The sequence below is a fragment of the Dendropsophus ebraccatus genome, chromosome 1 (genome assembly GCF_027789765.1).
Source record: "Dendropsophus ebraccatus isolate aDenEbr1 chromosome 1, aDenEbr1.pat, whole genome shotgun sequence".
NCBI classification, from domain to species: domain Eukaryota; kingdom Metazoa; phylum Chordata; class Amphibia; order Anura; family Hylidae; genus Dendropsophus; species Dendropsophus ebraccatus.
Genome location: NC_091454.1, coordinates 29,402,688 through 29,427,760, shown reverse-complemented (window position 1 = coordinate 29,427,760; position 25,073 = coordinate 29,402,688). Strand labels below are relative to the sequence as shown.

General features: G+C 41.2%; 1 protein-coding gene across 11 annotated transcripts in view; it reads left to right on the top strand.

Annotated features, from left to right (window-relative positions):
* The window catches only part of PCDH1 (protocadherin 1), a 186,578-nt gene that overhangs the window by 135,385 nt on the left and 26,120 nt on the right, over positions 1-25,073 (top strand). For 10 of the 11 annotated variants that reach the window (XM_069969187.1, XM_069969182.1, XM_069969181.1 and 7 more), the window contains exon 4: positions 6,070-6,289. The exons of the other annotated variant lie outside the window; for it this stretch is intronic. In XM_069969187.1, coding sequence (XP_069825288.1) covers positions 6,070-6,289 — 220 coding nt within the window. The remainder of the gene's footprint in view (positions 1-6,069; positions 6,290-25,073) is intronic. 11 annotated transcript variants of the gene reach the window in all.

The window sequence follows — 25,073 nt, the reverse complement described above, 5'->3', positions numbered from 1 at the left end:
ACAAGTAATCTGGATTTTTTTTTTATTTTTATTGTTGTTGTTGTTGTCTATCTCTGACAAACGTATACACCAGAGATGGGGGCTCTTTGGTCCTCCAGCTGTTGCAAAACTATAATTCCTATTGTCCGCCCGCCCGTGTCTAGTCATTGCTCTCTCCCTGTCAGCGTGCTTGGTGGGGATGTGGGAGAGGCGCCAGTAACAGGCCTCTCTTCCTGTCACTCATCGTAGCTGACAGAGTAAGTGGTGACTAGACAGGGGCGGGGAGCCACCCAGATGACTACCTCCCGCCCCTCTCCCTGCCGCGCGCTGGGTTGATTGGTTCCCTTTAACATCCAATGAGCCCAACCCTTTTCTTCCTCCAATACCAAAAACATTTGATCAGGGTTGTGATAAACTCAGGCTCTCCAGCTGTTGTAAAACTAAAATTCTCATAATTCTTGGACAGCCAAAGTTTAAGCCTTGGCTGTCCAGGCATAATGGGTATTGTAGTTTTGCAACAACTGGAGGGCCTGAGTTTGACACCTATGCATTAGATGGTCTGCCAAGTCCTATAGCCATAATGTTTATAGTTGTACAGTTTTTGACCAAATTTCATAGTAAGACCAATGGTCCCAATTTTTTTTTTAATTTTAACCATGGTTTTTTTTTTACTCAATAGTAAAAATAGCAAATAATTTTTAATAAGTTTTGCTTTTGTGCTGTTATGTTTAATAGCATGAACATAGCCTTAGAATGGCTAAAATGTCCATCAAAATCAAGAGACATAAAGTGGTTAAAAAGAAGGGTTATGTGTAAAATTGTGAGCTTTACCCAGTTGGTCAGCATGGTAGCCATGTAATCCATTTGGGATGTTACATGAGCATTCTACTTATTGTTATGAGTAAAGTGGGTTGAATTCCCTTCGGATCTCATCTCACCTATACAGTGGGTTGCCGTGATCAAGAGCATACAGAGGAGTGGGCTACAGAGGTGTGGGCTAACTGCATCCAGACCCCTACTAATTCGGAATTGATGCCATAATGTTGGTTCCATTATAGACAGTACTTTTGTGGGAGTGGTTTTTATTAGGAGAACTGCTTCTCATCTCTGCAAGAAAAAGCAGAGCCGCATCAAACCCTCAGCTAATGAATTCTTAGCTTGATCATCTAATTGGGGAAAACATTGTTCTCTGGAATCCAGATATAAGGAAATGAACTTGCCTCCATTTAGTTCAGGCGTCATTGGTGGCTGAAGTAGATTTGATCAACTTATCTGTGTGTTACACATGTCTCAATCTCTATTGATTTAGTGACCGCTGTGTAACCCTTTTTACGTGTATACACTTATTGACACTTGGTGAATTAACACCGGGTTATCAGTTGCTCGTGTCACTATATCACTATATATCATTATCTGTGCTTACACGAGCAGTATACTGAAACCCAGCTATTCTTGGGATAATGCATTTTCGACTCATGCCATTGTGTTAGTGTAGAGCTTTTTTTTATAATGGTATATGGAGGTTTTTGAGGAAGCAGCACATTCAGGGCCTTTTTAATATTAGCAGTTTCTCACTTGGGCACCAGTATGCCTATCCTATACCCCCATAGTGCACGTATCAGTCATGAACGTAGAACAGATGTATCATATTTTGGATCATTGAATAGGAGTAGTCAACATCTAAAACCCCAACAAAACAGTAGAATACACAGAAGAAATCCAAGGAAAAAATCACAGTTTGAACCCAATATAAAGCTCAATTCACTCATGGTGGATTTACACCATGTGGGGATCCATTATAAAGCTGGCATTAAACTTTCGAATAAACCCAACAATTTTGGTAGACTCAGTTGACCATTTTCTCTAATGGCAGATGTCAGGGCAGAAAACCATTGGACATGTTTAATCTTTTGAACTGTTTTTTTTGGGGGAAATAAGCCACTGCCAGATGTGTCTGGCAGCATCTTTATTACTATTCCAAACAAATTCATGCTTGTTTATGAACGTGTAAGTCGGAAAAGTTAACTGAATTTTCCTTTTACCAACAGTCCTGTAAAATGTATGGTGAGTGTGAAGGGTTTGTTTGGAAACATAAAAGGTCTCCTCTGCTCCCCGATATTCCACTTCTACTCTCACCTTCTCTTCGAAGATACAGTACCTTCCAAGACAAGAGGGGGAAGATGGAAATTGATATCCTTGTGATGGGGCTCGTGATATCCAATAGCTGTATTATGTGGGAGCATGGTTATCTCTACTTGCTACCTGACCCTCCTCGCAAGGTATACTACCAAGACATGCTGAGGATGGAAGTAAAAGCTGGTGAACCCTACTCTGTTGGGTTGGGTTCACATGTAGCCCAAACTGGTATTGGAATAGACAAAAACAAAAACTGTAAAATTATAATGTATAAACTCCTTGTTTGGTGGCAAAAAAAGACTGACAAAATACTGTATGTGAACTTGGCCTTGGGGTGAAGTGTTTTGAGGAAACTGACCGCCCTCATCTTGGTATTTTTTTTCTTCTCTCTGCCGTAGTCTTCAAAGATGAGACACAAATATATATTTTTTTTTCCAGCGAGCGGTGCACGTTGACCTTTTATTGGCTAACTGATGTTTATAATATCCAGGCTTGCAGAAACACTTATGTCTTGAAAGCTTTTATCTGTAAACATGAGGCAGCCAATTGAGGAAAGCTTCCATGCCATTGTGAAAGCAGGCATCTGTGAATATCCATAAACATCTGTTACTTAATACAGGTATCATCTCCGCCTGAGACAAATGGCCAGCGCCTGGATATTGTGGGCATCCGAATACAGAGACTTCAGGGGACTAGGATTTGACTGTAATCTCCAAAGTGTTATTGATGTCATGGTATTTTTTTCAGAATCGAAATGGAGCTCAGCATTAGCGGAGAGGCCGGCGGAGGTTGTCAATGTGTTTACATCGAGGCTTTAACCAAGTGTTGTGAAATATTTCTTAACTGCTTCCTCAAAAATTCTAAAGCCTAAGCTTGTACCTTTTATAAGCTGTAGGGAAACTACATAGCTCAGTATGTTCTATATGGTGTGGAGGCATGTTTTGGATAAACTGGACTTGGTGACACCAAGCGTCAACAAATCCTAATCTTGTACTCTGGTGTTTACAACCGTATAATGGATTCCAATGGGGGTAGATAGCACTCGCTGACTTAGGCCCTATTCACACATCCTGTAAAAGTATCCGTGGTCACACATCCGTGACCATGGACAATTTTAAAGCTCATTAAATCTTATGTATGTATTCATACCAACCGTGCCTTGATCCTTGCTGTGAAAAAATAGGACAGGTCATAGTACTGATGGCGGCACGGATGCCTCCCCCTCCCCCCTGCCCGTGTCACCCACTCCCATTTCTCACCACTCCTGCCTCTCAGTGGTCTTGTCTCTCACAGCTCCTGTCACACGCTCCCATCTCTCACTGTTTGGGCTGGCACCAGGGGAGTAGGTGAGTAGTTGTCAGTGCGATGACAGGAGCAAACATTATGCGCTCCTGTCATCTCTTCTGCCGGGCAGCAGGGAGGGGGGGTTGCATTCCTCTTGGGGGATTCGTGCCGTGATCCTCCTCTGGGGCAGATCGCAGGAAGGAACGCGTGAATGAGGCCTTACAGTGTGTTTGGGGGAGTCGCCTGTAATTCTGATCAGGAGGCTAATACTGCAGTCATCTCCTTAAAGGGGTTGTCCAGCCAAAATGTTTTTCTTTCAAATCAACTGGTGTCAGAAAGTTTTATATAGATTTGTAATTTACTTCTATTTAAAAATCTCAAGTCTTCCCATACTTATAAACTGTTGTATGTCCTGCAGGAAGTGTTGTTTTATTTACATTCAGAAACAGTGCTTTCTGCTGACATCTCTGGCCGAGTTAGGAACTGTCCAGAACAGTAACAAATCCCCATAGAAAACCTCTCCTGATCAGGACAGTTCCTGACTCGGCCAGAGATGTCAGCAGAGAGCACTGTTTCTGAATGTAAATAAACAACAATTCCTGCAGGATATACAGCAGCTTATAAGTATGGGAAGGCTTTTAAAATAGAAGTAAATTACAAATCTATATAACTTTCTGACACTAGTTGATTTGAAAGAATTTTTTTTTTGATGGACAACCCCTTTAAAGTGACTGTACCACCAGGCCCAGGCTGAAGCACTGGAGGTGGGCCGACCCACCCTTAGTGGGAGGAACCCCCCGCCCCTCTGATAGGGTTCTATTGATTCTAATGGAGTCACGTCATGGAGAGGCTGGGGTTTCTTCCCACTGAGGGTGGGTCGCCCCGCCTCCAGTGCTTCAGCCTGGGCCTGGTGGTACAGTCACTTTAAGGAGTTTAAGATGAAGGCTTTAAAAGAAGGCTTGAACATTAAAAGTTAACAAAGCCAAAAAGTGTCTGTATAGCTTAAAATCGACAGGATTGATTTAAAAGTAGGATCTGTAGCAACATTTCCAGTGAGAACAAACTGATCTGGTGTTTAGATTTGAAGTTGATGTCCATCTTAAGTTGACACACAGCACATGTTGGCTAGTAGAGACCCCAGGTCAACTGCCACATTTCCTGGTGCTGTATTATGTATCTGTTACATGTAAACAGAATTATTGTGGTTATATCAAGGTATTGTTAGGATTCCAGTAATTGTCTCTAATTGGCGAGGTTCCCATAGTCAATTTTCACAAACATTTTATCTCATTTTTCCCGGAACGATGATTGTTATAAACATTCATTATGTTTCACTTTGGACTAATGTGTGAATGGGGTCCGAAGCCAATGATGCTGACATTGTCTGATAGCCGCAAACATTATACTATGAAGGGTCGAAAAGACTCATTGTTGTCTCATTCATTATCTTTTTGTTTGAATTAAAATAGACTTTGTATTTGACATATGGAAAATCTTGGAAATGTCCTTGGATTATTTTGCATTAATATATATCTGTATTACCTGCACTGTGTGGTGTTTTCAGTAACACCCAGGCTAAGGCTGTGTTCACACAACGTAAGTTCAGTATTTCTCACGGCCGCTGTTGCCAATTTGCAACAACGGCTGTGATGAATACTAAACTTACATTGTGCTGCAAGTAGAGGGAATACTGGCCGAAGTGTATACACATAGTATACGCACCGGCCCGGATTCCATATGGCTGCACAAAAAACTGACATGCCAGCTTTGTGCCCCCGCTTTTTATTGAAAAGTGGCCGCATAGAAAACGTCAGTTCACACAATGGAGCGTGCAGCCGGAGCGGTGAGTTCAGATCAGAAGAAAATCAATCGGAATTCAGCAGAAATTAAGATCATCCAGCCAGTACTGCAATACTGACCTGGATGATCTTTAGTAACATCGGCCGTTCTGTGACCTGGCTAGGTCACAGAACAGCCGGTGTTATACTACGTGTGAACATGGCCTAAAGGTGGTTTACAGCTATCTAAGGTGTATAGGCAGACATTCATATCGGAAAAAGGTACAAGTGTTCTCATAGGGAGGGGAGAATGAACGTTACCAGACACCTTTTTCTGTTCACGTATATGAGCTGCCGCCAAAGCATCTGCCACATTGGAATTCAATCGCCCAATCCTTCTTTCTGCCAACATCTGGTGAAAGTCTGATCACCTCATACACATTAAGGTGCCCATGCAATTTAGTAAATATCGGCCAACCCTGCCAATTTTGGTAGGACCACCTGACTTTCAATTGTATGAGAGCCTCCCAATTCCTGGTCTCATCAATATCACCTGGGTCATCTGACATTTATTGAATGTTTATGACTTTAACACCTTCATTTTTTACATGAAGATTAGTATGCATTTTGATTATTCTAGTGAAACCTCTTGACCGCAATGTTTATATTTTTTATATTTTTATACTGATATATACATAGAGGGATCTTTAATTTACATGGTGAAACTACTGTATAGTTGAAAATGTATATTGTCTAACTTGACAAAAACATCAAAATGGACAATTTTGGTATATTGTATACTTATCATACTTTTTGTTTGTGTTTTCTTTTTACTTACTATATATCTTGAGAAATTTAGAGTTGTAACAGCCTCTTCCTTTGTCTTTCTTAGTTACCTCATCGTCGAGTGACGTTTTCCACATCCAATCAGGCACCCGACATCCAGGATCCTTCTCAGCACAGCTACTATGACAGCGGCCTAGAAGAGTCGGAGACCCCAAGCAGCAAGTCATCTTCTGGACCACGAATAGGGCCTTTGGCTCTCCCAGAAGACCATTATGAGAGAACCACCCCTGATGGTAGCATCGGTGAGATGGAACATCCTGAAACTGGTAAGAGAGGCAATCACCAGGAAGCCCAAGTCACATTGTTTAGTGTTGCCCCATCACCAAACATCATGCTTTCTGGCAGTGTTTGTTGCGTCTTTTCACATGTGTACGATCTATGCTTTATTAGACTTTTTGTTTTATTTATTTGTTTTCTTTAGGGGGGGGGGAACTGAATGGAATTATCATACTCTATTACAAGTCTAAACTCATTCTCATTTAACTTGTATGTGTTATCACAAGGTTAGATGGTCGATTTAGTCCTATTTACTTTGCCTCACTAGTACAGTATATTAGAGCTTTTTTTATTCAAAATTTTAATAGCTACTTGTTCCATTCTGGCTTATAATCACTATACTGAACTTTTCCTTAGCCAGATTGCTTGTGATTGGCTCGGTCCAAACATCTTTCTGTTTCATAATAAAGAAGACTAGGCGACTATTACCAAGTTGCCTACTGTTATCGTAAATTATTATGGACCAAGCCTGTACTGAATCGTTTAGTTGTAATCGGCAATACCACCCATTTTCTATATACAGTAGATATCTCCTATGTAAGTATACGCAGAGGATCACCTATGACACCCATTTACACTTTTTTTTTTTTTTTTTTTCATTGAGCTAGATCCTATGGGACTTCCACATCCCAATTATGAATAGGAAGCATCAGGCATAACACACGGGGGTCTATCCATAATCTTAGCTTTATACCTAAAGATTAGTGGGATTTAGCCTTGATGTAGTGATTTGTTATCTGTGGATTACTTACATATACTACAAATCTGATCAGACTGTAGTTATATCTATTCCCATGTGCAAAAATCTAGAAACTGTTGCAGGCCGGCTTAGCAACCGTGACATGCTTACCATTTAATATTTTATTTGAAAATTACGGCTTGTAATGGACAATGGTAGTACAGTAGAATTTGTACAAGCAGCCCTCCATTACTACCCCTAAAGCACATAGCACTGCACCCAGGTCAGTGGACTCTGTCAAGACTCGCTAACTCTCATCTGGTGGTTCAGCTTCTATATCTAGAGACTCCATTTTTTCTTTACTAGCAACTCTAATTTACGGATAGTGGTTGTATCTCCTTACCGTACTGTATCTTTTATTATATATAAGTTCTGGTCTCAATGGATACCAACAGACAAGAAGACCGTAATCCACACCACCCCCATTTTTATCCAATGGGTGTTGCATGCATAATGGCTTCATTGCATGTTAATCTATCCGAAATAAAAGAGGAAATTTCCACTGATCCGGGAATGGGCTGCTAAGACAGCTACACTTTAAGAAGAGTTCTAACCATATAGGATAGGCATTTAGCTATAATACTTTTGTTCCAATTTATGGATTTTCTAACTATAGATGGGCTTGTACTATTATTTCTTCTTCAGTGCCTACAGAACCTAATGTTGGCCATATGCATTAGATTATTTTGGCCAAACCCGACAATATTTGGATTGCCCAACCATGCAATATGTATTGGAGCCAGGCATGCCTAAGTACTGTATGTGGGGGGAATTTGAGAGATATCTCAGATTGCAGCCATTGAAGGTATATGATTACCTTATCCAAACTTTAGTGTTTTTTTTTTTTTTACTTGTTTGTAGTTGAGAATGATGATTTTGCTAAAGGCCCTATTACATAGGCCAATTCAGAGGAGCAAGTGAATACTGACCTGTCAGGTCAACACTCGCTTGCTCTTCTTTCCATGCTCTCTGCCAAAGCTATAACTAGTGCTGCCGACAGCAAGCAGAGAAGTGAGAGCTGCTGGTTGTTTGTCAGATCATCCGGGCAGCCCATAGGCGGCGGTCCTGTTACACAGAGCGATGGAAGCAGATTGTCAGATCGTTGGCAGATCATTTGTGTTTCAGACCATGATTAAGCGCAGTAGCGCGAAACGCGTAGGTCCTGCTATGCCCACCATAATATTTTAAATATGCACGAACAAAAGTTAAATTTTAGTTTCTACGTCCAGGAGTGCCGTCTTCCACACCCCTTCCTTCCAGCTTCATCCATTTGTGTTTCAGCCTGTTGAAAGACAACAGTCAGCCGACATTGTGCATGTCGGCTGATCGTTGTCTTCTATTACACAAAGCGATTATCGCCAGATATCGGCCGGTAATCGCTTTGTATAATAGGACATTTGGGCATGGTCTGCTTTTTTACCACTTGTGTATTCAGTTCCCTACATGCATGTAGCACGTTTTGAGATTCTATCCGGTTTGCTACATTTCAGCAACAATATCGTTCATTCTTCTAATAGCCGCCTTCGTCTTTGCTGTCAAGCAAGTAGGAAATCTTGAATAATCATCTTCTATTTCTTCCAGAGGTTAGAATACTCAATGGCCCACCCACATCAGTATGTATCACGTCCCATGGCTGGGCTGATCTAATGGTGGTTTTAGAATGTTTTCTTGTCACTTTCCCTTTAAGGCAGCTAGTAATTTAATCATCCGACTACATTGGTCAATTGTAATACAATTAGAAAGCTGTTCTTGAATTGGCTTCCTTTATTGCTTCTGGGATTCTATATCCTGTATAGATGCAGTATTTGTGCAGTATATAGATGCAATATTTGCGATGGTCTGTATAGTATGTCAAAGACGCTTGTGCCATGTATAGATGCAATATTTTACAATCTCTTTGACCGCTACGTTTCATCTTTGATTTTTTTTTTTTTTCCTTCCAAGAGCGTGACCTTTTATATGATGGTGTAGCTGGCATCTTTACATGTAACAATATTCCCATTTTTTAAGGTAATATTGGGCTCTGGTATAGTAAATAAACCTAAAGCCTTTTTACATTATGTTTTCCCCTTACATACACAGGGAAGTGGTTATTGCCAGAACCACAATAATAAGCATTATCATAGCAAAGTGGAACCATTCTGGTCGCCATAATGGCATCTTGCATAACAAATATGGATTGCATGCTATGAATGTAACAATGACAGGGAAGAGGTAAAACCTTTTTATGTGGTCAGATAATTCATGATCCTGTGTATCCTTTTGTCTGGTCCCTTTGTTCGTTTAGAACGGTTACATGGTGTATATGCCGTCCATACTATAATCTAATTGAATTATTTTCCATGTTTTCCACATCTGCACTATGGGGAAGCATTGCCTAATGCAGCAGTTTTCTGAATGGCGTTAACCACCCTCTCCTAATCGATGTAAAGGAAGTTAGCAAGCCTTATTTGATGACTGCTGAACTGGAACATTCAGCCTCTCCATTGTACGTAGCCGTGAAGCATTAACTGGTGGTTTTGGGAAAAAAAAATTAGATGCAAGGAAGTGGCAATGGACGATTTGAAGACGGAGAATTTTCAAGTTGATATATGGCAGGGTATACGTTGACCTGACCTTTCTAGTATTGCTGTATCTTCATGAAAAATGTATCACTGGCTCCTTTTCAGAGATACAGAATGACTATTTCATAAGCACAAACTTAAAAACCCCTTGTATAATAAGTGCGGCGGATTGAAGATGGTGATCCCAGTGATCTGGGCGCCCTCATAAGCTGGTATTGGCTTTGTGTGCTCCTGTATTCTTCAGACCGTTTAGGTTTTTTGTACGTTATTGAGAGTTATGTAGTTAAAAGCAGTCAAGTATTTTATTCTGTTATCCTATCCTTAGCAGTAGTAAATATATCAGAAGCTCCTTTACAGGACTTTCAAATTGAGAGCCTATCCTGTGTATAGAACATTAAATTCAAATTATATTTCGTAGCTCGCTACAATTCCACAGGTTGGCTGGTAGAAGGGACTTTGGCCTCTTCGTTGTCTATCTGACCCAACATTTGGTAATGGCTATATTACAGTTCAGTCTGAATCACCTGAATCATTGATCTGCAGTACCACGTATAGCCACTACAAACCAAGAGGATGCAGAGTGGTGCAATGAGCCAAGCAGACTTCTAGGACTTGAACCCCACAGAATGAATATTAAAGGGATAGTGCAGTGTTAAACAATTATTCACTAAATAAAACACATTACAAAGTTATACAACTTTGGTTATGTATGTTATGTTAGTGAATGGCCCCCTTCCCCGTGTTCCCCCACCCACCCACGTTAGACCCGTAAGTGTAGTGCTCTATACTCAACCGATTCGTGTCGACCCCCATCCGCCATCTTGGGACAATGATGTCATCTTCAAGAGGTCGGCCAAACCGCTCCGACCGTCCCTCGTGCCGGCCCCCCTCTGCCGCATCATGAGCTGCTCAGCCGCGAATGGTTTAGCATAACTGTGCTCAGCCAATCGCGGCTGAGCAGCTGATGGCACCACAGGGGGGGGGGTCATGAAGGAGGGCAGGTGCGGTCCGGCCGGTCTCCGAAAGATGACATCATTGTTACAAGATGACGGACGGGGGTTGACACGAAACAGGTGAGTATAGGGCAGTACACTTCCGGGTCTAGCGTGGGTAGGGTTGTACACCACCACAACCAAATAATAGATCAGGAAAATAAAGCGATCACACTGCATCATTGTGGACATACATCAGTAGGTACACTGGTATTTAAACATGGGACAGCGTTATGAGTGTTGACATGAGAAGGAAGCCTTGATTTGCCTTTAAGGAACAGTGTGAGTTATCTTTAGCAGACAAAATGGCTCAGCTTGTAGATACTCAGCCCAGCATTTCTCAGCTTCTCACTCCAGTACATGGTAAGGCTAGCCCCACTCCCAATAATTTGAAACAGAGTTCCTCTGGCAAAAGACAGTGAATAGCAGATTGTATAGTCTTAAGGTGGTGGGAAAAGGGAGGCAATTTGGGAAAAATAAATGGTGGCACCGGTACTTATGTGCCAACGATGCTGACCCGGTTGTTACATAAACATTATATATTACGCAAAGCTGTACATTCACTTTGAAGTAATGCTACATTAATAAGTAATACTGTAATACCTAGGGCACGGTTTAAAGGGGAAGTACATAAGTTCCATCTCAGCAACTGTATATTAATGTTGGTGTGCTTTAAAGCTAAATCTAAGTAAGGTGCTTAGAGTTTACACTGTGCCATCTTATTCCATAATCCCTGATATCTATAGCCTATGTCTATATGACATTAACGGACTGCCCCATGTGTATATGTATATACATAGCTATATTTATTTTTATTTTCCCTTGATAACTTGATCATAAAAAGGTAATATCTATTCCCCATAATAAATTTAGATTGTTTTTACGATTGCAGTCCTGGTGCTTCATTTATGACCTGGTTTTGGGTAATAAGACCTGTAGTGCAATCCAGGAAAAAAAAAAAAAAAAAGCTCTCCATACGTGTATTATACAACCACATCTGTCCTAATGAGGGACATCCCTTTAAGCCGGATCCTATGGGACTTCCACACCCCAATTATAAATGGAAAGCATCAGGCATGACACACGGGGGGGCAAACCATAATCCTAGCTTTATACCTAAAGATTAGTGGGATTTAGCCTTGAATATAGTGATTGTTATCTATGGATTACTTAAGTTTACCACAAATCTGATCAAAAAGTAGTTATATCTATTCACATCTGCAAAAACGGAGCAAAATGTTACAAGTTTGGACTCCACAACAGGTTTAGTGTTGCTGTTTAATAATGCAGTTATTAGCACCATAATAGACTTTTTAGGTAGGAGATCTACTTAATCGGACAATGTTCATCACTACCCTGGATTACATTGCACTGCATCAATCAATAGATTTGTAATGCATTATAATGAGCTGGTGTAGGGATCAATGAGGCAACCTTTTTTTTTTTCATTTTTTGGCACTCTTACCAGAAAAAAATATTCTTGCTCCATTTATATAATATATAATTTATTTAGTGGGTAGAAGAAAAGATAAGGGCACTCACCCGTTTGCAGTGTGTAAACTTCAAGCTTTATTTCATGGTGCGGTAGAACATCCGATCACGCACTAGGTCAGGGCAGACGCCATACCACATACAGCTATGTCATGAAGGCCATTTTTCCAACAACCTGTAAGCAGCAAAAAGCTGTTTAAAATTCTGGGCAAATTCTGGAGAATGAAGGTATGATCAGATACATCGCTTTAAGTGTCGCATATGAATAGAATGGCGACTGCGTGGAAAAGCTGGTGCCGCGGTCCCTCTTTTGAACCATGGTCCAGTTCCTGCGCATGGTGCGGTAATAGATTGCCACAATGTGCGGGAACCAGGCCATGGTTCACAAAAAAGGCTGTAGCACCGCCTTCCCCGCCCCGGCGCCGCTCTGTTCATATGAAACACTGATGATACATTAGCTTTAAGTCTGCAAAACCAATTCAACTATTACAGCTAATTTTCTCTACTCAAGAATATCATACATGCTTAGTCATGCAGTTATTTATCTGCTTATTTTCTACTGTTACCAGTCAGGACTCTGATTTTTTTTGAGTAGACAGATAAAAAAAAAAACAGACGTGAATTATCAGATGGAAATCTAGGGGGGATTCTATTGCTGACATTATATACAAGCCTAGCCCCCACTTATCCTGTTTGATGGTCTTCAAAATGACTCATGCATACTCTGGGAACTGCTGTTCCGTTACAAATCAGGTTTTACAAGAGGAAGTGGTCATAATTATATGAATTAAAGGAACTGATGTGTTCATTCTCACAAATCCTACTTGTAAAATCCATAAACAGACTGAGGTTTATACCTCGTAATATAGAGTCCACAAATTACACATTTTAATAGTCACTTTTTAGTTACGGGGAAGGTATTTTCGTCAGGTGCTGACAGCTTTTATTGGGCATCTCTTAAAACGGCAGTGTGCATGTAATATCTAATATCTCCCGTCCGCAGGTGGAGTATTCCTTATGTTACCCAATTAAAGTTATGGCGCCAATTAAGATTCCACTTGCTTTGGTGCTTGAGCTGAGAGGTTGATGCTATGATTCACATTACTGGTATCCTAGATGCCGGTCTTTGCAATAGATTAAGTAGATGGAATGTAGTAGGAATTATGTAACACAAAGGAAACAATATAATAATGAAATGCGTAGCAGTTGGAGATTACTAGGCAACAGTAATAGGTATGGTCCAATAAGACCTACTAATAGGTCATCTATTGACCCAAAGACAACATGACCACAATGGCCTACAGTGTAATCTCAAAGTCCTCACCTACCTGATCCTGTCTTCTGTAGGCACTTATGTATTTTACATTTTTTTGTATCTTCTACTAGTACAATCCAGCATTGCAAATGGTTTGCCCAAGATTTACTGCCTTAAATCTTAAATAAATAGATGAGCAAATGAAGGGGCCACGTAGTATGGTACAACCACCAGAATGGCCACCTGATGTCAAAAATCTTGGCAACATTACATAGTTAAAGAATCTATTTGCTTGCATGTGAAAATACAGCTTTCGATTTTCTTTCAACCTTAGGCTATGTTCACACTGCGTATATGTCCGGCCGCATATTTTCGCAGCCGGACATATACGCGGTAAACTCCGGCCGGAGATTTACACTACTTGCGGCCGGCTACGTACGAACCGCGAACTTATGCCCGAAGTCTACTTACGCTTCCCGAGCGCCCTACGTAGCGATCTGACAGCGGTCTTTTACTTGGAAAGCTTCGCCTAGCCCCGGACACCCCACAGAACCTTTTGGATAGGCACAAAAAGCTGCAAAATTGAAGAAATCACCACTACGTACGGGACCGCATGTTACGCTACGGGCGTAAGTTCCAGCATTTTCGTACGCAAACAATGGTCTGGTTCATTTTTTACGTCGGCGCGTACGATCCGGGTGTAAGTTCGTACGTAGTGTGAACTGTGCGGCTGTACTTCGTATACTTTCCATTATACGCAAACCACGTAAGCGCGGAACGCGCTACGGCCGGAAACTACGTAGTGTGAACATAGGCTTAAAGTGTATATGTCAGTATAGCTACTTTCAGATCAGTGGTGATTACCCCTTTAATCTCACGTTGATGGCAAGAATTTTTTTTTCCTAGCACAGACCATCGAGTGGGGTAGCATTGAGTGGGGCCTAGTGTGGGTGTCAGAGTACTGGACCCCGATCAGTCAGTGTGCACCACAACTGTATAACCTATGGGTTATGGGCAAAGGGTCCACCATGTGAATGTGCTTTATTGCAACGCATTTCAGCTCCTTCTTACACAGTAGCCTTCCTCAGGCATAAAAAATCATAGTACATACTGGTAGCAACCATTAGCAGATCCTTACTAATGCTAATAGTCTCTCTTAATTTTCGTCTATACCACCCTCCTAAATGCCATATACGTTGCATTAACGCTAACTTCATTGTCCTGTAAGATTCATTTCCCAAAGTTTTTACCCACAAGATGAATTGTGCTGAAGCCTATATACCTTTCTTCACTACGATACAGAGCCTAGACATACGTGTATATTCTATGTATTGTATATCAACTTCTTTTTCCTCCATTGTTAGAATTAAAGTCTCAACATTTTTTTTTTAACTGTAATTTCTAACTCAGTTGAGATGTAAGGATACAATATTATTGTTCTCCACAATGAGAGGCACTCCATTCCCTCCCTCTCCAGCCCTTGTCCTCAATCTCCTTTTTCCTCTCCGGATGTATCTGGGCCGCTGTGTCTATCTGCTCTGAGCTTATTCAATTAGAAGCTTCTAGCCCTTGGGGGTATAATTCCATTTTCGGCTGCTGGATCTCCAATATGTGAGGTTATCCCTTGTTAGTTTCCCAACGCGCGCGCCCTCCCTGGCTGTAAATGCATTACCTTGCCATCCCATCTAATCATTTCCCGTTAAATGCTGCTAATTGAATCACACCGGTATTAGCTAAGCCCCCCTCCTCTTGTTCGTGTTTTGTTTCTCTGCTTAATGGAGAGATCTCCAGTGACTTCAGGTGCAAACTGCGACTCTGCCTTTGTTATTAGGGCTTCTGGGCACAGGAATGCCATTGTTATGTCCTCCAGCTTCTAGGGGACTGGTGATGAGCATCAGACTGCTGGGTGTGAAAGTGTGAGCCTGGAACAGATCACTGGGCTTATGGAATCAGCATAAATCTGGTTAACACCCTAACCTCACCTCCTTTACGCACATGTCACCCTCTACACCCCACCCTCCAACACCTCCTCTTCTGACTTGTCACTGCTAATCCATCTGTTGCTGGCTGCCAAAACCAGCTTGTTAGCCAGAACATCAACCCAATTAGAGAAGGATTTAAGCCCTGTCCAGACAGTGCAAGTGATGGTGACACAAAAGATGTGCCGCGAGGATGGAGAACACGAAGGCGCGACCACTATACAGCTTCAAGGCCATGATCATGGTGAAAGCATTTTTTTTTTTTTCTTATTTTTCTTATTTTCATATTAACATCTTTCTTTCCTGTACAGTCTTCGAAGGAAAAATAAGAGGAATAAATACTTGCAGTCGAGTTAATCCTGTACAAAGGCTTATTGTGTCTTGGGCTCATTGTGTAGCGCACAATTGTATACATGCCAAGGTTAAGCTGAACCTTTCTCGAAAAGGCCTGTGATACAGACATCTCACATTTCTCACAATTACATTTTGTTGTTTTATTACCCAGAAAATAAATACTTCTGGGAAATAAAATAGGATTTATCGACTCAAATATATCAGCGTTTCAAGTGACAAAATGACTACAGTTCACCTCAGAAGTGCCATTTAACTCGGAGAATCAGATGATGTCACTATAGCCAGTGGCTGCAGGGATCTTTCTGTATGTGACTTTTATTTGGCTTGGTTTTCACTTATGAAAAATTGAAAGGAAGACTCCTTTGATCCCATAATTTGATGACAACCCACCACAGAAATTTTTACAGTTTCCAAATATTACACCAGAGTTCCCCCATGGTGCATCATATTCTTTTCCAATATGCAGTTTTCAAGGCGTGCAAGTTCCATCTTTTGTTTGGAATCCTATGATGCACCCTTTCTAGCCACCATTTTCTAAACATCCCCCCCCCCCCTCGCATGGAGTTTATATGTCACATTATTGGAGTGATTCCATGGACTATATAGAGATAAATGATGAGTAGGTGACATAGCAAGGCTGACAATTTTTTTTTTTTTTTTTTTTAGGGATATTATCAGGGAAAAATTATGGGTACCATTTTTAAAATGTAGACCTCAGTATATAGGTCATACTCCCCAATGAGTACTGTGCATGATCCATATTCAAAGCTTTGAAAAGTGATGTCTTTTTGCATTATGCAAACCCTAAGGTGCCAAACTGGACTTCACCAGAAGCCAGAACCCAGATAGTGCCTCTTTTTGACTGTCCATGCAATAAACTCCTCCTGAGTAATATATAGTATCTAGTATTATGATATATTTACATTTTTAAGGGGTTATTACCTTCGATCCACTGTACCACATCAGGTTGTTTGTGGTATTACGATTCAGCTCCATTCGCTTTAGTTGAAACAACCTGAAATATCAAACACAACCTGTGGACAATTGTGGGGCTGTTTGTAGAAGATATCCATCCATCAATCCATCCAGAAATCCACACGTCTGGATAACCCGATTAAATGGTCAGGTTGGCTTAAACATAAAAAATGGCAGAGATACCTTACAGATCCCCTGGTGTGCCCTGGGTTCCCACTGATTTATATTTGTCGGCACATCTTAAAACAGGAAATGCTGACTCAGTCACCTCAGTTAGAACTCAAAAGGTATGGGTGGAGCAGTAACGATGTGGGCTTGGTGAAATAAGTAGTGAGGTCCCCCCCCCGCCCCCTCAGTAATTTTTTAAACCAGACCCAGAACTTTGACCCAATTTTCCTCTTTTCCAATGAGCCTCTGTCGTTATCTATCTCCTTGGCTATGATTACTATTAGAGATGAGAGAATCGCTCATCTAAATTAAGCAAAGCACTTAGTTTGATCAGGAAGCAGCTCAGCAGCCACCTGCCTTTCAACTCTGTTCCACTCCTTCCTTGGTGCTTGGAAAAGCTAGATCCAGTCCAGGGGAACTTCTCCCAGTTTCCAAGGACTAGATCCAGCATTTCCCGACACTCAGGGTGGAGCGACAGGAAGCGGAAAAGAGTTGAAAGACAGGTGGCTGATAAGACGGGCAATTCGCTCATCTCTAATAACTATGCTCAACCAGTTGTTAGACAATTCTGCTAATCATAGATGTAAAGATCATATGGCTGATAGAGCATAACATGGTCCATTCAACTGGAACAGAAAAATGTCTCTTTAATATCTTACAGTAATATCTTACGGCAGAAACTGTAATATAAATTGTTAAAAGAGGGGGAAAATAGAATAAAAACCACGTATATCTTTTTGCACAGTAATTCTTTCATTTTAAGAATATCCTGGCTTAAATGAAATGAAATCCGTCCACTCCTATCCGAGATAACTGCATTGTGTACATGGTAAACCTGATTAAAAAACAGTAACGCTAAATTAAATGTAATGATTGCTTCTCCTTCATCGGAAATAGCCTTTAAAACCATGTCTATTGGGGTTATTCGAGGACTGCATCGCAGTACACGTGAATCTTGGCCCCGGCCATAGATAGACGGCAACTTGCCGCTTCTTCTTCTACCGACCAAGTTGGGTTTTTACTCCTGCGGGCATCTTTTGACCCCTTCAGCCGCAACGTAGTCTCGCAAGGGGAAACAAAGATAGAAAACCAGAGGCTCTTTAACACACAAAGGATCCATTTGTTTAGTATTGATTAGTCCAGTGCTTCAAGCCGAGAGCTGTGTAGGTGTGCCTCCAGCAGGCTCTCTTGTTCTTCTTATTCTATGGTTCTGTTCTGCGAGGAGTTCGATCGAAGCTCTGTAGTTACCAAGAGTTGTGAACTCTAGTTACTTTGTTTGTCAGAGATTCCTCGCTGATCTGGCCTCATGCCCACCTTTCTCTGTCAACTTTTGTTGTGTGCCTGCATGTGTAATTATGTACTCCGGGGCTTTGAGCCAAGTTTGCTCTCTTTTCTTTGTGTTTCTGTATGGTACATCGGTGTCACTGCTTCAGAACCTGAGTGGGATGGGATTGTTCTATCTCTTGTCTGTTTAGTGATCTTGGTGGCCTTTTCTGCTCATTCCATGTGAAGAAACAGCTTCTTCTTTTGTTTTTTTGCAAAAGAGTATATATATTCTACTTTAATAGAAAACATGGTGGAAATACAAAACAATGCATGGATACCTGGTCCTTGAAGCTCCTGGGCCTTAGAGCAAGAATTAGATGTAGTACCATTCCCTACTAAGTAATTACATTATGGTCATTACTCACTTTTCAGCAATTACATCATTGTGCTAAGATAATATGAGATTTGCTTCTTTACCCACTTTTTAGCTCCTTTGATCTCTCTTGTGGTAGGGGACTATGGACTTGCATGCATCAGGCTGGCATTTACTCAACAATGTTCATTCAAAGATGTATTCTTTTAAATATGTGTCTATAGCTCTTTTCCAAGGAATATTGTATGACTTTTTGTATGTTTTTAAACATATTGCTACCCATTTCCCTCCTATAAGTTGGTGGCTGGAAATATTTTTAAATAAACTTACTGAAATCTTTGATCATGGCTAGAGATGTGTAGATCTCCTTAGATTAGTTTTGGGGCTGACTTGTTGAATCTGACAAGTTTTGGATTTAGGTGTGCCCCAATTGCCCTATGATTCCCTGCACAAACTATGTACTGGGCAAACCTTTTTGATTCTGTACAGCAGTGCTTCTCAATTCCAGTCCTCAGGCCTCACCAACAGGTCATGTTTTGAGGATATCCCATACAAAGAGAAGCTGTGATAATACCTGATGCATGATGAGTAATATTATATTACCTGTGAAATACTAAGGAAATCCTCAAAACAGGACTTGTTGAGGACTGGAATTGAGAAGCACTGCTGTACAGTACAGTATGCTGAGCAGTTAGGCCAAGTTTAGAGTACTTAACCCAATGAATTTAGAGAGTAGACACTGCCTTGCATACAACAACTCAACTTATCTTTTGACCACTCGGTGGTCAAATACAGTGTCAATGCTAGTTGTACTGGCCTTGGCATGCTTTTGCTTGAAATGCCCAGAAAAGAAGTTGTATAGTCCTTTAATTTCCAATGTGGTGTTGTCTCAGCATCTATCATACCCCTCCCTTTTTTTGGAGATAACACAATATCATCCTCTGCTGTCTATGGAGGCTTGGCAGCTGAACCCTTGCTCTGTGAACAAAAGTGATGTCACCACCTCTGACTAGGCCCTACAGTCTACATCACCATCTCCCTGTCAAATACACACATACTGTACATGTATATCTTGGGATGTTTGTTGAAAAAAATGAGGTGCGTTTTCAACATGCTGCCTCATGCTGAACAGCACCAAAGGCAGAGGAGCTTTACTGAGTATACTGATTGCAACAATACCTCTTTACAACAATTTCTTTTCACATAACATCAGTGCCACTTAAGCTATTGTTTATTTAATTTTTTGAAAAATGTCTTACAGAAACTCCTTTCTATATAGGAACCTAGATCTCCTTTACATTTTTTTTTGTTTTTAGCCATGTTCTCACTTTGGCATTACATCCTGTTACTTCTGCCGCTTAACCTTTTTACTTTTCAGCGGTAGTTATTTCTGACATCACAAAAATCTCCTGTTCTACACCTGCCTCTTCCTTTCTCGTTAAATCTTCTAATAATAAACTTGTTATTCCTCTCTCTGCACACGTCGCTCATGTGTGTGCTTATTCTCTTGCACTGCATCTTGTTTTCATAGACTTAGCACCGCAGGATTTGAAAGTCTTTACGGAAGAGAATTGGTGGATTAGTCTGTCCTTCTAAGTATGATTGGGTGGCAGTGGTAGGCGAGGGAGGGGGGAAAGACCCAAAAGAGTGAAGCCCTAAGAAGTAGTAGAGATCAGTATGGCAGGTTCTGAAGAGGATCAAGCCATCGTGAACAGAAGAGGATTATGGGATTAGTGATATCCCAGCGGTATTGGGCACCAGTTGGCCACTCGTAAATCCACTGTGTCTGCTGCATTTGATCAGTGTCAGGTCTCTTTTAGTAATGTACAAGACTGGGGACTAGTTGAATATTGTACATGAAAAAACATAGTACGATTAGAGTCAAATGCAGCTATGTTCTACATGGTTACTCCTTTTTGGAGGTTTAACTGTATGGAGTATATCTTTTGCCTGAAGTAACTTGGTGGTGATCTGATGATTTGTTACGTTTCTTCATCTTGACAGATGTGACACATCACGTGTGAAAATTCACAGATCTTACCTCATGTCACTATAATAACCTTCAATTGAGGTTATTCAAGATGAGAAGGTAGAGGTGTAATTGGTATCTGCTTTTTTTAACATAGTTTTTTTTATTTTCTTTTAGAAAGTTAGAGTATTGAATGGAATCTTGTCATCGACAGCATGAACAGGCTCCCTTATTACATCAATGGATGGAACATTGCATTATTTCAAAAGGATTAGAGTTATAGCTCTGTCCAGAGCTGAGGGTCCTAGTCATTGAGGTGGTCCCTCCCTGCCCATTGCCTTAGTTTGGTAGGTTGTCAGTAGGGGACCATACAGCTATATGAAGGTAGAAAAGGTAGAAGTAGAAGGCCATTGCAGTATTGGAGGTCCATTCAGTACCTGCTATTAACTTGAATTTCAGCAGATCAGCTGATCAAAGTTCAACTGATGAAAGCGCAAAAAAGCCATTTTGATCTGCTAAAAAAATCATCCACGACCAATGACTGATTCCGGGAAAGGGTCACTTTAAATGATCCAATGATCATTTGTGCACCCCAGCTGCACAACCTACTTGAGCTTTGTGAAGTTTTTGTAAACTAGTGCCAATCACCAAGGTGGACTCAGGCCATCTGATAGGGTATTGCCATGGGACCGAAAGGGGACACTACTGCATACACATGAAGGTGGATGTTCCCATTGGTGGGTTTTATGAGGCACAAGTACATATTGTCCACTGTAAATGGCAGGATCATCCAACAATGTTGACATATCCAAACATACTGACAACAAGGAAAATAATATATGAAGGTCTAGGTCTAATGTGTTCTAAGGTGTAAAATATAACGCTTTTATATGAAGTATAAGTATAATATATGGTTTCCTGTCCTGTCTTAAGAAGGGGTATACTATAGACCTCAAAATGTGTTATATATCAGGTCGGGTGACAGGCTCCCGACCCCCCGCTACAGCCCCCTATATTCACCTGATCCCGCCGGGTCCCGCTTCTGGATCCAGTCGGGTCACGGAGATATCAGCCACTGCAGCCTGGCACGCGCGCTGAGAGATGAGTCCAACGCTCATAGAGAATGACGGGGGGCGACAGGTTCCCTTTAATACAACTGGTAGTACAAAGAGCTTTTTTAGTCCTTGTACGGACTAAAGTATTAGAGTGTCCATTTGGCATACTTTACTACTTTGGACAGGATATGCCTCAACTATATGGCCTAAACATAATGAGGGAAGGTGCAAAGCTGGTATTTCACTGGGTATTTTGCAGACAATACATAATCTGGTTCAGGTTGTATTAGTCAATGGCTCCTCGTCTTGCTGCTGGTCGCTGTATCACTAATGGTTCCCATGAATTCTCACGTAGACCTGTTTGTTGGTACATTCACTGTCCTGGCATTTGAAGTTTTTAATAGAATTGAGAAGAAATTTAGTTTCATATTTTTTCACCTTGCGACTCATTATATCTTGTAGAAAACAATCATTATATCTCTTCACCCTCTTATAACTAAAAACGTATGACACCGAGGTATTGGAGGATGTCTATTATGTATCAAAACGAGTCACATTTTTTACTTTTATAATCCACTTTGGTTTCCGGAGGATAAGTCGCCCCCAGGCTGATGATCGGTGAGTGCTGTTTTCGCTTTACCTTTTCTTCTGCAGCTTCCCCTCCCACTCCCCTAATTGGCAGAGAGATGAATGGATAAACATGGTCGTCCTCCTCTGCCCCGCCACCCTCTTCCTCCGTCTCTCGGACGCTCTAATTGGCACAGAGATGAACCAAACGACTCTGGTTGTGCATTTCGCTTCTATCCCCTCTTGATTCTTTATCCTTACCTTGTTATATAATTTTTTTTCCTGTGCCTTCATTTGTGCCAGGATAAGCTTTGATTCAGCCTTTTCCTTTCTTTTGACATGAACGGCTTCCAGCCCTTGCCTTCAATTGTTAGATTTACTGTAGGATTAAACGAATGAATTTATTGAAGCTTTGTCCGGCTTCAACTTTTTTTTTTTTTCTCCTTTACGCTTCTTATTCCCATATTCTCATTGTCTCTTTCTATGTAAGTGCTCGTACATGGAATGCATACATAAACGGAGCGGAGCGGAATGTCTCAATTGGCATTGATGTTGTGGTATACAGTTTTCTATAGGATTGCAGGTAAACCTACTTACTGCAATGAATAGAAAAATCTTTTGTTTGTTTTTCATGTACGTGATGGGACGTATCAGGAAAAAAAAATTATATACATAGACTTATGTCGTCGTTCAAACTCTACATATGTTGTAAACATTTCCCGTTCTTGTGACATCTATCGGTCACATGACACTTAGAGATGAGCGAACCTCGAGCATGCTCGAGTCGATCCGAACCCGAACGTTCGGTATTTGATTAGCGGGGGCTGCTGAACTTTGATAAAGCTCTAAGGTTGTCTGGAAAACATGGATACAGCCAATGACTATATCCATGATTTCCACATAGCCTTAGGGCTTTATCCAACTTCAGCAGCCACCGCTAATCAAATGCCAAAAGTTCGGGTTCGGATCGACTCGAGCATGCTCCAGGTTTGCTCATCTCTAATTACACTATTACAAATGTGGAGATGTGATCAGCTGGGAACAAGAATAGCAGAAGAATGTTATGTTAATGTTTAAAGGGGCCACCCAGGACTGGAAAAACAAACATGGCTTCTTTCTTAAAGGGATTGACCATCTTATACATATATATTTTTTTTAACAAAATATAGCAATTAGTATAACTGCTAACTTACCCTTATCGGGAGCCTTCTCTGTGCCGCCGCTTACAGTAAGGTCAGATTGACACGTCCATGATATACAGTCCGTAAGCTGGCTGTTTATCACAGAATGAACTCTACAGGACTCCCTGCATCAGAATTCATTATGATGTAGTAAGCTCTCAAAAAAGCTACAGCTGTATGCAACTGAACTGACATGTCACTTCAATAGCCTAGTGTTTAACTGTTCCAGAGCTCATTGTATCCTAATAGATTGTGATCCACGGAGTCCCATAGGGTTCAGTCTGTGATAGAGCTTTCAGACTGTATATCAAGGACATATAAATCTGGTCTTAGGCCTCATTCACACCTGCAAAATTTGTCCGTAATTGCATTCCACAATTGTGGACAAATTTAGGGTCCATACATCTGTCTATTAACACATCCGCCATTTTTGCAGATCCGTGAATAAGCCGTGATCCCCCCAAAAAAGGTCATGCAACAGTTCGGATATAATTATGGCGTGGGTCTCTGTCTATAATGTAGTGGTATATAAATTGTAGGCCACTACGGATGCATAAAGTGCTGTCCGGAGCTATGGATGTGAGAATAAGGACACAGTATAATACTCCACCCCTGTACGTCTTCAATACAGATGGATAGCTTCTCCACCCATACATGGCTAGCTGTGAAGGAGCAGGGGATGATACATGTCACTGTGCCTCTATAGCTCAAGCAGGAGTGTGGCACTATGAAGTGTAGCATCACCTCCTTGACAGACAGCCATGTATAGATGGAGAAGCTGTTTGGCTGTAAAGAGAGGCCGGGTTGAAGAACAGCATCATTACTGTGATCAGGGCTTCACAGAAGGCCCCCCCAATATAAGTAGTTAAGAGGTATAGTCACTGCTATTTTTTCGTGTTAAGTGTGGGTAACCCTTTTAAACAAAATCGCATATGATGTCATTGCAACTTGGCCCCATACACTATAAAAAGTACCTGGTATAATAAAAAGTAAATAAATAGATAAAAAGGTGTAATAAACAGAAAACCCATATCTAAGCCCAGCCGTTAACTTGTTTTCCATCTATCAGGTCACTTAGGATCTATGGATGTGTAGGGTCTGCTTTTATTTTCAAAAACAGAACCTGTATTGTACAACAGCCCAGCCCCGTGCACTCGAATAAGGGCGAGGTGTAATAACAAAGTTCCTAACAGAGAGTGGTGCTTTAACACTCGAAGAGAGGTCGTGACCCTGACTCTTCAGCCTCCCTGATCACTCGCCTCCTATCCTAAACCCCCTATCCACCTTCATCTGATGGCAGCCGTACATTTCCTTATGTGCTGCATTCCCAGTCCTGCTTCTTCTCTAATCCCCTCCATCAGCGCGGCCCCTTCTTTCTCCCATTTCCAATCGGCTTTCTCTCCATCCCGGTCGCCCCCACCTCCTCGCTGTATTTGTGTCCCCTTTGATTAGGTGGAGACAGCTCGGATATTCAGAGGTTTTAATTAAATGATAACAGCCTGAGGCTCCCTCCCTTCCGGATGATAACACAGGCCTTTATCGTACACACGCTCCCAATCCCTATTCTGCCTCTCTCTCCCGCTTTCTCCTTTCATGTGTAATTTTTAATTATGTTTTATAATCTCAATTGCAAAATAGCCTTAAAACAACGCCAGCCTTTTCTTCCACTGTCACTTATTGCTATGTTTTCCACTGTTTGTCAGGGCGTCCATTGTGTGTATGCGTGTGGTCGTTGTCGCTCGTAGAAGTCCAGGAATTAAGAAAGCTTTATCTTGTGTTTTTGTTAGGTTTGAAAATATTCTGTACTATTTTATATTCATTCATATTTATTTTGTTGTATAGGGAA